A 12,926-nucleotide genomic window follows, 5' to 3' on the forward strand; every position below is an offset into this window, starting at 1 on the left:
ATGCATTTGCATCCAAATATTGGGGTATGTTAAATAACAAATTGTATTTATGCAAGCGAGTAATAACCTGTGATTATGATTTTTATGATATACTGTATATATATATATATATATATATATATATATATATATATATATATATATATATATATACACACTGTATGCCAGCTGAGATAGACTCCCGCGACCCCGAAAGGGACAAGCGGTAGAAAATGGATGGATGGATGGATATATATATATATATATATATATATATATATATATATATATATATATATATATATATATATATATATATATATATATATATATATCATACAGTGTATATGTGTATATATATAAAATAAATATATGTGTGTGTGTGTATTTTACATATATATGTATATATTTATAATGTATATGTATTTTTTTGTCTTGATCCCACAATTTTTCCCCCATCTAATTTTTTTACTTCTTCTTTCTGTCCCCTCCCGCCTCGATCCGACTGTGTCAAACATTCAATACAGTACATCCAAACATTCGATAAAGTCAAATACAAATAAGGCAACAAAAGAAGTATCTATCCTACACTTCTCTTTTGTAAAGTAAATCTGTACAGGACAGCTCTTGGATTTGCTCTGTGCTCTGCGCTGCTCTAACCAGTCAATAATTTCTGTCTATCTTGTATGCCAACATTGGGGCAGCAAGCCAGCAATACTGGTGCTACTAATATGATGGGTCAACTGAAATATCTAGCTAACGTTAGCTCATGTACTTTTTCACAGGTAACCGACCTGACGTTAACGCTAACGTTAGCCAGGAAGCTGACCAGACTCCGTTATGTGCTACTCCATTTCCCGAAGATGTCAGTAAACAGTACTTTTAGGTTGCAGCTGTGACAAAATGTCATAATAAAACAATAAAAAAATGATGTATAAGATAATACCATGGTCTATTCTTCGTAGAGCATCCAAATCCAGACTTTCATTCTCCTTGTAAAACAGCTGAAAGCGCTCAAACATGCGTGAGCAGACTTCGGCAGCTTCAAAAGTAAACTGAAGGGATTCCTGTTGATGGAAACAAAACACGTGTACTTTGATTGTTACTTTCAACGAGTGTCAACGTGAAGCTCACCTTAATTTTTTGGACGATACTTTGGATGTAGCCATCGTTTACAATGACTGAACCCAAACTCGGAGCATCTCCATAATCACCCTGAAGATGAACAGAAATGTTCAATCAACAAAAACACAAGAGAGTAATAATACACAGGATTTTAGATACCTCTGCATTATCCTGTGTTAAGAGTGAAAAGAATTCTGGATCCGCTGTTAGAGTTTTGACTGACATGACAGTTTTTTGGAATTTGCCAATGATTTCTGCGACAATTTCCTGTTAGAATGAACAAAGTCACCAAATGTCCAGCTTAGGAGTTTTATCATTGGGTATATTAATCAATCGACTGTTTCCAACCTGGAAGTTCTCCTCAGAGGGTTTGTAGGACAGCGCATGTGTGTCGAGCACAAGTTCAGTTGTCAACATTGGTTGGCTGTAGGCAGCTTCTGACTCTGCCGTCTATCAAGGCGTGACAAGCTTTTTAGGAATACTTATAGACAAGTGAAGTAATTAATGGTACAGAAGCAACTCGCTACCTTGCGGTCCACCTTCTCCTCAGTAGGGGCTTCTGGCTCAAGGTGCTGGCCCCAGGTTTCAATGACTTCACGGCTGGGGATTTTAGCTACCTGCACTTGGAAGACAGCCAGCAGCTTCTCCACTGCACTCTCAAACAGCATGTGCAAGGTGTTGACCATCAAATAATCAACAAGTCGGATAAAGCTAGATATGTGTGAGAAGCAGAGGGCATAGACAGGATCATGTGAAACATTTGTGTAGATTCTCAGTCATCAGGTCGTTGTAATCAGCAAAGTTTGAATGGAGGCAACTGGATTTTTCACATTTGTTACTAAGAAGACAGTCACTCCAGAAATTTCAATTAATCAACATTCAATTAATCCCCTCATATTTCGCACAGCCTTGCAACTTTGTCCAATGCCCAAAACCTCCCCACATAGTTTCGCCAATCAGCGTCATTTTCATTTTAATTTGTCTCTGTGCCACGCTCAAAGGCGCATGTCAACCGTCTGTCTTTCGTCTGTAGACAAAGCAAGATCTACAAAATGTAACAATATATTAACTATTTAATGATCGTACAACAAACAATCCTCTCTGCCATGTAGCGCAGACATAGTTCTTGTTCTTGTCTACAGCGCTTAGCCTTCTGGTTAATGTAATATAGAAACATTTACATGTATTTATTAATTTAATATTTGTCCAGGGTAAGAAAATTAAAAGCAGATTTTAATTTGCAATGCTGACCTAGTCAAGAGGCTGCATTTGCAAAACAGAGATGTTGAAGTGTGATGATAATGTTTCATCATCTCTTATTTACCACTAAAGATCACTCTCAACAGCTCTTAACGTGCAGGAGTAAATGAGTTAGAACATAAGTTAATATTTAAGACGGTCAAACACTTTTCTTAAAACAAACATGGAGAATGTCTGCAACTAGTGCAGACAGCAGACATTAAAGAAGCCTTTTGTTTTATTATTATAATTAATTATTACTAATATTAGTCGTAATCAATTAAAATAGTACACTAATTTGACAATGACCCCTGAGTATGTATATTTACTGCCATCTAGTGTCTACTTTTAGGTCTGTGTGGTAAAAAAAACCTAGTAAAACATCAATACAGTATTTGTTTTCCAATTCTAAATTCTGTTCCTTTTAGGATTAAGGTTACACAGAACTTGAAACATTGATAACAAATTCATTAAATCACAAGTTGATTTAAAGTATTAGAAAATAATCATCCTTAAAACATCACAACTTTTGCCGTAACTTTTTGAAAAAGCTGTCGCAAATTCAGGCATTCTCGGCTAGAACAATCACAAAAAAGCCTGTGAAATCCTGCATGGACTAAAAAGACTCTTACTAAACAAATAAGCAAGTTTATGCCAGCAATTAACATCTCACTACAACTTTGTCTAGACATCTCTCCCCCAAACATAGTCTTTTTCCACAGGAAAAGTCACCACGAGGCATTTTACCACCAGATAGGCGACCAACCTATTATAATACAAGACCAGCCACAGACAGCAGCTTATGGTGACCACCCCCAGGGCTCACATCCTCATGGACCATAAATAGGGAAAGTCCACATGTAAAACTTCGGATGAAAGGTTTGAAAGGTTGCCTCCATTCAACCTTTGTGAGTAAATGTGAAACATTTATGGTATTCTCAGGGCATTCAATCGATTGAAACTGGACTGTTTAGTTCGTTTTAGAAGATGTTTGTTTGGGTTAGGGTTAGTCTTTATCAGTTCATGCTCATAGACTTTGACTTGTCAGATCTAGTCTGTTCAGATTGGCCAGATCCAATCTGTTCAGAAACTCCAGACTAAATCTGACCGAGATTTGTCAGATCTAGCCTGACCAATCTACGTCTGTGAGAATGAACTGATGAAGGTGCTCGGAAGAGAGGCCAAACTTCTAAGACTAATTAAACAGTCCAGTTGCCATCGATTGAATGCCCTGAGATCACAATGACTTGGATGTATGACAATATCCATAGTCATTTGGTGGTAACACCACAGCAAATCCAGACAAGAACCTACCAGATGAGACGCTTACAGAAGAATCCTTTGCTGATTCCCAACAGAACTTGGATTTCACTCAGTTTGTCGCCATCTGTGACAGACAAACAGCTTCAAAGACACTCAATACATTTACATTCAAACAAGTTTGGACTATGAAAATGTGCCCACACTCTGAAAGGAAGTTACTGCAAGCACACATTGTCACTTCCTTCACCAGATCCTGAAATTTCTGCAGGTCACTCAGTGCCTAACAAAAGTAAACAATTAAGGTCAAAGATGACACGAAGATGAAGTAAAACATGACAATATCTCCGCCTCTACTAAAGTACCTCTTGCACTTGTGCGACCTGAGCATCCTGGAACTCCTGGAGAGTGTAAGTGTGTTTCTTCTCAATGCGACACAAGTTAGTTGTTCTGATGTGGTAACACATCTGCCTGACGTCTGTCAGTGCAAAGCTAAGAGACTGTATGAACACACACAGAAGTTGATTATTTGATATAAAACAACCATCAAACCTGACATGTCTACTTCAGACCTTTTTCCATATGGGATGGGTTATATGTCCTAAAATCTATATTCATTATATATTTTGCAGCCTCTAGCAACAATGATATATATTATGAAATATTGTTTGGTATATAAATTATAATGGAATTTGAAATAAATTACAAGGGAACCTCATTTGGCTGCTGACAAATGCAGTAACATATTGCGTAATTTCCGGTTGTATAATTTTTTTCAAAACTATTGTTGTACTTGTTCATTTTCTGTTAATATCTGGTTACTTTGTTGTACTATAGTTTCATCTGCATTACTATTCAAATGTAATAAACACACATTCTTCTGTTGTTTGGATACTTTACATTAGTTTTGGGCAATACTACAAATGTAGGTATCGCTCAAATACCACATAGTTAAAATGTGCAGTATTCATCACAACAATGCTGATACTTAATTTTTTTCAAAGCTCATTGAATGATTGGCATTTTCATCACAATTATAATTAGACAATAACTGCGGATGGCAGGGTAAAAAGGTAAAAAGAATACATACAACATTTTAGCAAAAAAATACTATTGGCTCTAATTTAAATCCTTAGGTTTTTGCGCTGTGTCCAAGAACTTTTGTAAGCAATCGCAAAAATTATCAAAAGGATCTTGTGATTGTAGAAATATTGATCTATACCGGTATTATACCAGGTATTATTACTATAGATTATGTATCGAGCCACTCAGTTCTGTTTACATTCAAAAGCTCTAGCTTAGTTGTTAGCATGGCTTCTTGTGTCCTCTTAGTGTGTAGTGTAGCATGTTTAGCTATTCCTTGTCCTTAAGTGATACTTGTATTTGTAAGAAACATACTTTTCCCGACATAGTGGCGAGGATTAATGACTTAAAAGCAGCTTTGTATTGTGTGGGGAGAGATTAGCTCGGCTTGCGAGCGAGGAGGCAACTTATACTGCGAATTTGTGGGACACAGCTAGACTATGTCGTCAACGTGCATTATCACAACGATAGTATCAAAATGTCAATAATCAGCCAAATTTGTATCATTCATATCATATATCGTCTATATTGCGCAACCCTACTCCACATCATATAATACAATCAGTGCCATTTGCATACCCATGAAATAAAATGTATAACGGCAGGATCAAAATGTTTCCTGGGGACGCAAATGGCAAATATTACTGTTCATACAATACAGTAGGGATGGCTACTGAATTCAGTACTTTTATAGGTACAGACTAAATTCCACCAGGTACCAATTCACGTAAAATCTAACGGTACCATATTTTGATACCTCTTTTGCATGCAACGTCATGTCCAGTTGGAAACACGCCACCAACTTAAAACACATTCTCCTGTTTGCGCTTCAGTGTTTTTTTTACGCACATTTCTCTCATTCATATTCTCCCATCGAGCCTGCGGAAAAGTGTTTAAATCGTAAATGAAGGTGGGCTCATTACTAATGAGGCCAACTTTGCCATGACGGCTTTTTTTTGGTTGTGCTAAAAATATACAACATAAAGTTTTACTGAGGGGAATGTCTTTGAAATCCATGAAAAGGATAACATTTTGAATTTGAAATGGTTGTATCAATCCAGACAGAGTTTGTCATGTGTACGTGTGTTGTCATGGAGACGTAGTGTGTGTATGCACGCTACAAGAGCTTCTTCCTTCTGCTGGATGTGAATAATGATCTGTAGATGAAACTTTAGTTGCTTGTACTTATCACTACCCTGATGTTATTTGTGATGTTAAGAGTTTTGTTTAGTACAAATGTTTGTGAAGCTGCGGTGCGTCAGAGAGGTTTAGTTGACAGCTGTTTGTGTGCGTATGCTTGCGCGGGTTAGCGTCACATTTTGAATTTACCGTAACTGTCAAAAATCAGTCACATAATTCAATTATCATGGTCTAGATGCATTGAACGTCCACTTGTACCAGGATGTCCATTGACGGGGCTGATATAAGCGCGGTCCCCTTCTGCTACGGTCGCACATTCACAAGACAACAATGAGCATTTTGATTTTTGATAGTTAATACAGAGTTTTATCATTTCTGGTGTACACTGCATCCAAACTTACAATATGTTTTACCTTCTAGGGACGCTGGACTTATTCCAGACCCAGAAGCGTGTAAGAGAGAAAGTACTTAAGTCAGTGGAAGAATTAGCAGAAGGCCAGATTTGACAGCTAACGGCCACATTTAAGGGTTTATCCACCCAATTTGGATAAAGGTGCGCAGTGACTCAAGTCGAGGGGAAAGAGGGTTCCATATACAACCTACTGATTAGCATTAGCAATTTTACATGGCAATTTCAACACCTCCAAATTTGGTAAACAAAACTACAACTAATATGCACGTTACAATCAAACAGCTGGTGCGTAATAAGTACCGTATTTTTCGGACTATAAGTCGCAGTTTTTTTTCAGTTTGGCCGGGCTCCAGTGCGATTTACATATGTTTTTTTCCTTCTTTATTATGCATTTTCGGCAGGCGCGCCTTATACTCCGGTGCGACTTATACTCCGAAAAATACGGTACAATACTTACAGTACAAACACATTTTTGGACTCAAAAAGAAGACAATACTGGTGAATTCAATTCAATGGCAAAGACTATTTCCTGACTACGACAACACATCTTGGACAAATTGAAATGAATGCATTCTTGCAAATGATACTCAGAAGTTTGAGAAAACAAAATGTAACAAATGGACAACATAGTATCCTTATTAAATGTTACGTTAAATGTCACATAAAAATTATATGTTCATTATTAGAATTAGTACCGTTGAGTACCGCTATCATATTTAAGGTACCTGAAACTTTCACTGTATAAGTTAAAATGTGAAATGTACTATCCCTGCTGTAGGCACACATACATAGAGACACATAGATTTACTTACCGGGTTGATCATGAACAAGTTCTCCTTGAGAGCTACCTGAGCCATGTGAATCTTCTTGACACAAACTTTTTTATGCCAAATATAAAAAGGTTTGAATATTTTGAAGCGGGCAAAAAACGGGATTAGAACCAGTTTGCGGTGGAGTTGATACTCCTCTTCGAAGCGCTCCAGGCTTACAAAGTCGTAGTTTTCCCGGCACGTGGACAAGACACCATCTGTGCTGACCATGGTGTAGTCATCCTTGCTATGCTCGAAGATTCGGACTTCTGAGGGAGTTTCCAGGTTTGCGTCTTTCTTTAGAGAAAATGGTCTTTTAGCTGGACATGATGTTGACGCTCCGTTTAGGGACAAGGGATCTGACTAAAGAGGGAATGTACAAAAAAAAACATTTTGAAGGAAGGCAACTTATTTCAATTTTCATCATGCAGTAAAAAGTAAGTAATGTAAATAATGCAGTAAATCACCCAAAAAAATAAGTAATGAAGTAAAGAGTAAGTGTATTGTGATGTAGTATTTAACATCTGCTTGCAATGTCCCTCACCTTGCTGCTGGGTTGCAGTGGTGGCAGTTTAACAGCAGAAGGCACACTACGCCTCTGTGAATGATCTTTTTCTTGGCGTAGAGGCGCCTGGGAATGCCAACCTGGAAAATACTTGTTTTCCTGGGATTTGACATGCTCGTCAATCGGCAATTTCCTTTTCACTCGTCTTTTCAGCAAAGCCTAAATCACAGCAAGAAAAAGTCGTTCGCAAACACTGTAAGTACATTGTAAGTACTGTACACTGCAAATATACTACAAATATACAGCACATACACTGTAAGTACACTTTAGATAAGTGCTGCAGCTATTGATTGTTTTAGTTATTGAATAATTTCAATTACTTTGTTCGATTAAAGGGGCTGTTTGTAATTTGCTCACAGTAACATTTTTCAAAGCAAAAAATATAACAGGAATACCACCGGCGAGCTTTTGTTACCATTAGTGGTTTAACAGAACACATTTGTGTTAAAACCCTCTATATTTTTCACAAATACTAAGTTTGTGGAGTAAAAATGTTTACCGGCCCGAATAAAATGACTGGTGTTTACCGCGGTCACTCACCCGGTTTTGTCAACAAGTACGCTCAGAGGTGTGCACATAAAAAAAAGCAGTCCGAGAGAAGCAACAAACAATGTGTAGTCATGTTGTTGTTATAATGGAATATCTATTCAATGACAGATAACAATAACAATCCCAGTCGCTATTATTAGCTAACACCCAAAGCTACAAGTTGCAGGGCAAATGCTGTCCAAAATAATCCCTCTCATTTTCAGGAAGTAATGCTTGAGAAACTTGCGACTTGTTAATGAGACAAAACAGACATGTCTACTGGACCCACTTCCTGGAAAACTCATTTGGAGCTTGTTGAAATATTATGACCATCAGTGTGAGATCTGACTAAGATCTGATTAGATTAGATCTGACTTAGTCTTAGACTAAATCAGACCAGTCTAAGTATTTGATCATAAACTGATGAAGCCTACTTTGATGAGATGCAAAATGTCTTCTAAGACAAACTGAACAGTCCAGTTGCGATCGATTGAATGCCCTGAGACCTGAATGAATGAGAACATCCATGGATAGATTAACTTATCACTCTCTTCCGGTACTGTTCCTCTAGCATCCTTAACAGCGGTTAAAAGACCTAACCTCGATATTGACCGCCTTCTTAACTACCGGCCGGTGTCACACCTCCTGTTTATTTAAAAAAATATCAAAAAAATGGTGGCACTCTAACAACCTTTTTGAACTTTTTGAGTCAGGTTTCAGGGCAAAGCACACCACTGAGACGGCTCTTTCAGAAGTGACCTAAATATGATGTATTACTAACTATGGATGTCGATGCGTCACCTGTGTTCCTACTGCTTGATCTCAGCACTGCCTTCCATCTCAACATTATAGGTGGCATTAAATCATGTATTTGTGGGTAAGACTTAACATTTTTCTTATTTATCTCCTATCTCACTGAAATGATTGTTGCGTCTGACCAGTCTTCCCTCTCAGGGAATTAAAGTCACTGGTCAATCCCAAGATCTTTCAGATGGCATATATGCAAAGTAAGAAAGACCATCAAGACAGAATAGGAACATTATCAAGTTTTACTAACGCTTTAGGAGACCAGTCCACACCAATGCGGTCATACCGGCATCTCGAATTGGTCTAATATTCAAACGGGAAGAGACAACTTCTTGAATACGAAAACAGCCCCCATCCTGTCCAGAAAGGAATACAGCCTCATTCTTCTAATACAGATAAGATAAAAAGGGAGTACTCCAACTCCCACATTCCAACCCTTCAAGGTAAAGTTTACTTGTGGACATAAGATACAAACAAAAAGAGTCCACATGGGCATGACTATGAATAAAGAAAGAACTCTTAAACATAAATGCATTCTCCACAGGATGCACAGTGTATTCCATAACAATGTGACCTCTGAGTACATTATGGTCAACTGCAGAGTTCCACAAGGTTTGGTTCTTGGCTTTTAACTCTTCAGTATCTACATGTTGCAGTGGTGGGCCGTGCGTTTCCCACCTAGGCCTTCAGTGATGTCCGACTTCAATGATTACCTCTCAAAATACCATAATTTATGTCACAACATGACCATTGCTGGTGAAATACTATACAGGAACACATTTACGCCCTAGTGGGCATTGGATCACCTCAACAGTGTGCAAAACGGGTTATTTTCTGGTGCATTTAAAAAATCAATTAAAACGCATCAGCAATTAAAACATATCTTATGTGGTACTGTCAAAATTAAAATTGCAAAAAACATTAAAAGTGAAAAAATAAAATATTTTAACTCACAATTTTCGAAGCCGTATAAGACAGTGGTACCCCTCGTAAGTCGGCTTATTCGAGTGGAAATGGCGGGTATTTCCCCATTTCATAGCTTTTGGGGTTGGTCGACATCGTCTCACAAGATGTAGTTTCTCTTTAAATATCCTTCTTGAAAATGGCCTTGCAAATATATATCTGCCACCTAATCAACGTTTTGTTCTCCTTCTCTGGCTACGGCGCAACACTTCCTGCTTCCTGCTAAATTGAAACTTGTGAATGGATACTCACTTTGGAATGTCAAGTGAGTATCCAATCACAGTCTTGTTAAAACATCAGGCTACTTTGATAGGGTACTGTCAACAACTTGTGATCTGATTGGCTATCGCAACCGTCTATCAACTCAATGTGTTCATCCGCTAACGGTCCCAGCGAGTATCCAATCACAGGTCGCGTAAATGTCACGTTCAACGTGAGGCCATCTAGAAGGCCTTACTGACAACAACTCGTGATCTGATTGGCTATCGCAACTGTCTATCAACTGTATGTCCCCGTTCACTTACAGTGCACAGACGCCAGCATTGTTGATTCTGAAGGCCTCGGGCAGATTTGGTACAGCATGGCAACATAAGCTAGCTGAATTCTGATTGGATACAAACTAAAACTAAAAACAACAGCACTGGAACGAGCATAATATGACATGAAGAGAATATAAATACTTTTAGATATTTAGGGAAAGTAAATTAAAAAAAAATTTTTATCTTTAATTATGATCATGATTTCTGGTTATGTTAGGCCAGCAGAGAAGGCCTTGCTGGCCCTGACGGCACACCACTGATATGCTGTCACTTGGCGATGTCATACGCAAATATGATCTTAGCTTTCACTGTTATGCTGATGATAGCCAACTTTACATGCCACTAAAGCTGACCAACATGCCAGATTGTAGTCATCTGGAGGCGTGTCTTAATGAAATTAAACACAGGATGTCCGGCAACTTTTTGCATCTTAACTCCAAGAAAATGAAGATGTTGATTATCGATCCCGCTGGCTAGACACAGACTCTTGTTTATGGATACCACTTTGAAAATTATCAAGTGTCCAAAGTGACTCTACAAAAAAATCTTCTTTTGAGTTTTTCCTTTCCTGGATTTGAGTTTGTGAAGCCCTTTGAGGCACTTGTGATGAAGGGCTACAGTATATAAGTTAACTTTGGTTCATTGACTAAACTACCGTTACTATGAAAATACTTAATTTATGTATATTAATTCCGACTGTGTGAATAATAAATTTACCACAGTCAAGCCCAGAGACAATTAGAGGCAATAAATGAAGGATTACTGTACATTGTAAGTACTGTCAGTACACAAAAATGTGTCCTTTTTTAACGTACCTGAGTGTCTTTACAATGCAGGGGAGGAAACATTGTGGAACTTTGCTGTCTGAGCTCTGAAACAAGATGCAAGATAGATAACAAATTGAAACAATATTTTAGGTACAGTACAAGTGTCACACACTGCACACTGAACAAACAATTGAGTCATGCTGCTTGCAATCAACACAAATATTGTAACCAATCAAAAGTTTTCGGCTATTTTGGTTTTGAGGAAAATTGAGCCAGTTTATTTTTTTCATAGTTCTGTGTGTAATGTTTTCAATCTGGGATGCGTTTTTTTTTCTCTTTAAAATGTGTTGTGGGCCAATAAACCCACCTTTTTGATTTGGCTTTTACCTGATATTAATTATTTTATTGATGTATATTGTATTTTACTTTTTATCCTATTAGTTGTGCAAGATTGCATTTATAGATATCTATTTATTTACTGTATATTCTTTTTTTTTTCTATTAATCTTCATATGTCTTACTTGTACTTTAATCTTTATCCCTACTCATGGTTCTTACTATTTTAAAAGTTGTATTATTTTTATTTTCCAACGTTCCTCAGATGAGCCATCTGCGTTGGGGGTTATCGGCCGTCCTGATGGCCATGGTCTGATGACCTCCTGGTGCAGATGGCTCCTGTGATAGTGTTTACTCACATGTCTCCTCTGTACTCAGCCATGCAATAATTTGTCCATATAGTTGCATATGTGTGTATGTTCTATGTGTGTGTTTGTGTTTGGTATCTGTTTCCGTGCATACGTATGTGATAATGGGGGATCTGGGTCACCGGGTATTGTTTTTAACTTTGTAAACACTTTGCGTTGCATTTCTTTTAGGTATGAAAATCGCTTTATAAATAAAGTTTTATTGATTGATTGATTGATTGATTGAATAAAAATCAATCTGTGGGCTGCAAATGGCCCTGAGGCCGCACTTTGGACACGCCTAATCTCTTGGTTTATTGTCCATGTGCAACTCTAGATTGTGACATCATGGTCAGACACAATTATTATGCTCAACACTTGTGCTGCCAGATGTTTAGATAATCATGTTAGTTAGTACATGTATACAAGTTGTGCAATGACTTCTCTAAAGCACACCTATCATCACTTTTATAGCAACGTTCATTGAGAAAATATAACAAAAATGATTGACTGTCAGCCCCCTTATTTTCCCCAGGAAACTCACACATTTTTCTTGTATTTTAACTTTTATGAAAACATTATTCTCCGGTACTGTTGAAGCAGGGTCGCTTCCAGTCCAAACCTTTTACTTGCATTTATTTGGTCATGAGGAAAATGCCCCCTGTTTTCCATGAAATATACCTCACTGTTAAATGCAAATACCGACAGGTAGTTTGGCAAGATACTTAACATGTAATACAAAAACAAATCTACATTTAGAAAGATAAATAATGGATCAGTTGTTAATGCATTTATTTTCAAATATATTTATTATTGTGCAGTGCATAAATATACTGTGATACACTGCATATCCCCAGGACAACTACTAGATGCCTTAGTATGAGAATTGTTTAGTACCTCAGAAATTAGTATTTGTATTTATTGTTTTCATCCAGTAGTACGGTTTTGAGTATTTTAGCATTTTTAACAACATTTGTATGTGCAATTATTCACTGTGTGTGCTGTTTCTGTTTGTATAGTCTGTGTT

At 37.4% G+C, this 12,926-nt stretch overlaps 1 protein-coding gene across 4 annotated transcripts in view; it reads right to left on the reverse strand.

The window, feature by feature from the left end:
• The window catches only part of dnah6 (dynein, axonemal, heavy chain 6), a 163,908-nt gene that overhangs the window by 149,796 nt on the left and 1,186 nt on the right, over positions 1-12,926 (reverse strand). For all 4 annotated transcript variants that reach the window (XR_009817684.1, XM_061983898.1, XM_061983899.1 and 1 more), the window contains 11 exons: positions 11,265-11,320; positions 7,592-7,771; positions 7,051-7,410; positions 3,969-4,103; positions 3,808-3,886; positions 3,658-3,730; positions 1,632-1,815; positions 1,453-1,554; positions 1,264-1,371; positions 1,114-1,194; positions 926-1,046 (listed from right to left, as the gene is read on the reverse strand). Coding sequence is in view for 3 of the 4 variants with exons in the window: in XM_061983898.1 (XP_061839882.1) it covers positions 926-1,046; positions 1,114-1,194; positions 1,264-1,371; positions 1,453-1,554; positions 1,632-1,815; positions 3,658-3,730; positions 3,808-3,886; positions 3,969-4,103; positions 7,051-7,410; positions 7,592-7,771; positions 11,265-11,320 (1,479 nt within the window). In the remaining variant the exon portion in view is untranslated. The remainder of the gene's footprint in view (positions 1-925; positions 1,047-1,113; positions 1,195-1,263; positions 1,372-1,452; positions 1,555-1,631; positions 1,816-3,657; positions 3,731-3,807; positions 3,887-3,968; positions 4,104-7,050; positions 7,411-7,591; positions 7,772-11,264; positions 11,321-12,926) is intronic.

Source organism: Nerophis lumbriciformis, linkage group LG25 (genome assembly GCF_033978685.3).
Source record: "Nerophis lumbriciformis linkage group LG25, RoL_Nlum_v2.1, whole genome shotgun sequence".
In the NCBI taxonomy this organism is placed as follows: Eukaryota; Metazoa; Chordata; class Actinopteri; order Syngnathiformes; family Syngnathidae; genus Nerophis; species Nerophis lumbriciformis.